This window comes from Echinops telfairi, unplaced genomic scaffold (assembly GCF_000313985.2).
Source record: "Echinops telfairi isolate 266 unplaced genomic scaffold, ASM31398v2 ScPeMD7_30;HRSCAF=105, whole genome shotgun sequence".
Taxonomy (NCBI): domain Eukaryota; kingdom Metazoa; phylum Chordata; class Mammalia; order Afrosoricida; family Tenrecidae; genus Echinops; species Echinops telfairi.
Window position 1 is genome coordinate 4,854,201 of NW_022103927.1, and position 1,587 is coordinate 4,855,787.

At 42.5% G+C, this 1,587-nt stretch overlaps 1 protein-coding gene across 1 annotated transcript in view; it reads left to right on the forward strand.

The window, feature by feature from the left end:
• The window catches only part of LOC101660954 (vomeronasal type-2 receptor 116-like), a gene marked incomplete at its 3' end in the record, with an annotated part of 13,242 nt that overhangs the window by 7,759 nt on the left and 3,896 nt on the right, over positions 1-1,587 (forward strand). The window contains 1 exon segment of the mRNA XM_045289711.1: positions 1,189-1,416. Coding sequence (XP_045145646.1) covers positions 1,189-1,416 — 228 coding nt within the window.

Below are 1,587 nucleotides of genomic sequence, written 5' to 3' on the forward strand. Positions count from 1 at the left end.
GATCTTTTTCTGCATTTGAAGAATCTTTCCAAGAGCCCCAAAGAAAACCAGTGGTCAGGGTTTCAAATCACGATTATTCCTAAAATAGTCATCATAATGTGTATTTTATGGGATAGTTTGAAATAATTACTTCTGGGGCACAGGAGGCAGAAATGATTGGGTTTGTTCTGGCCTACTACCCTAAAGTGTGGTGGTTCAAACTCCAACAGTGACACCATGAAAGAAAAAGTCAGGTATTGACAGTCAAGAAAGTCCCATTGTTGTTGGTAGGTGCCATTGAGTTATTGCTAGCTCACAGCAATCCTATGTAGAGCAGAATGAAACAGTGCCCGGTGCTGTTCCATGCCAACCACAGTTCTTACGTTTGAGCCCATCGGTGCCGCTCCTGGTGTCAATTCATCTCGTTCAAGGTCTTCCTCTCTTCCACTGCCCTGCTCCTTCACTAAGCATGCTGTCCTTCTCCAGGGACTGGTCTCTCCTGACAACATGCCCAAAGTAAGTGAGATAACATCTCATGATCCCTGGCTCTAAGGAGCATTCTAGCTGTATTTCTTCGGAGACAAATCTCTTTGCTCTTTTGCCGATTCACGTTATTGTCAATATTCTTTGCCAGAACCATAATTTAAACGCATTGATTCTTCTTTGGCTCTCTTTGTTTAATATCTAACCATCAGATTCCTATGAGAGGTTGCAAAATATCGTCACTTTGATTAGGCACACCTTCGTCTTCAAGTCTTTACCTTTCAACACTTTACAGAAGTCCGGTGCAGAATATTGTCCCAATGTGATACATTTGATCTCTTAGCTGCTGCTGAAACCTGTTACTTTTGTGACTCTGCTGGCATTTGAAAGACTGGTGACACACAGCTTCCAGCATCACAGCAACACAAAAGCCACCACAGTATGAAACCCTCACAGGCAGCGGTGGAGAAACCCCCGTGGAGATTTCAGACCTGTAATATGTAGGGTTATCAAGCCTCAGAATTGACGGATGGCTGCGGATTTGGGTTGGGGTTTCTTTTTGTTTTTTTCCTCTTGGGATATGTCAGGGAATTCCATTCAGGGACAATCAAAATAGGGGCCATGTTCAGCAATAGGGGGGTGGGGAGTGAAGGGGAGAAAATCTGTCTGAGTAGTCTGCCTCCAATGTCCTTGCTCCTCTCATTTCAAAAAATGCTTTTCCTTCAGCTCCACCAATTCCTAAAACACACTCAACTGGAAAACAGCGCTGGAGAACATGTCTCGCTGGATGAAAACAGATATGAGGTGTCACGATATGAGATTTTAAATTATTTGAACTTCCCTGAAGGTTTTGAACTTCACGTGAAAGTAGGAGAGCTCGTTTCCCAGGGCCTACATGGTCACAGTTTGATGATTCGGGTAAAGCTGATAGAATGGCCTACTGGATTCAAAGAGGTTAGATGAATTCTTCAACTACATCCAAAAGAAGAGACAAGATATGAGAATAATTGTGTAACCACGTAACTCACTACAAAATCTGTACCTATTAACATATCATTAATTCATTTGTTAGTGCCAAGGGATTTTAAAGAATACTTTTAACTAAGGTGATCTCGGGTGTTACAG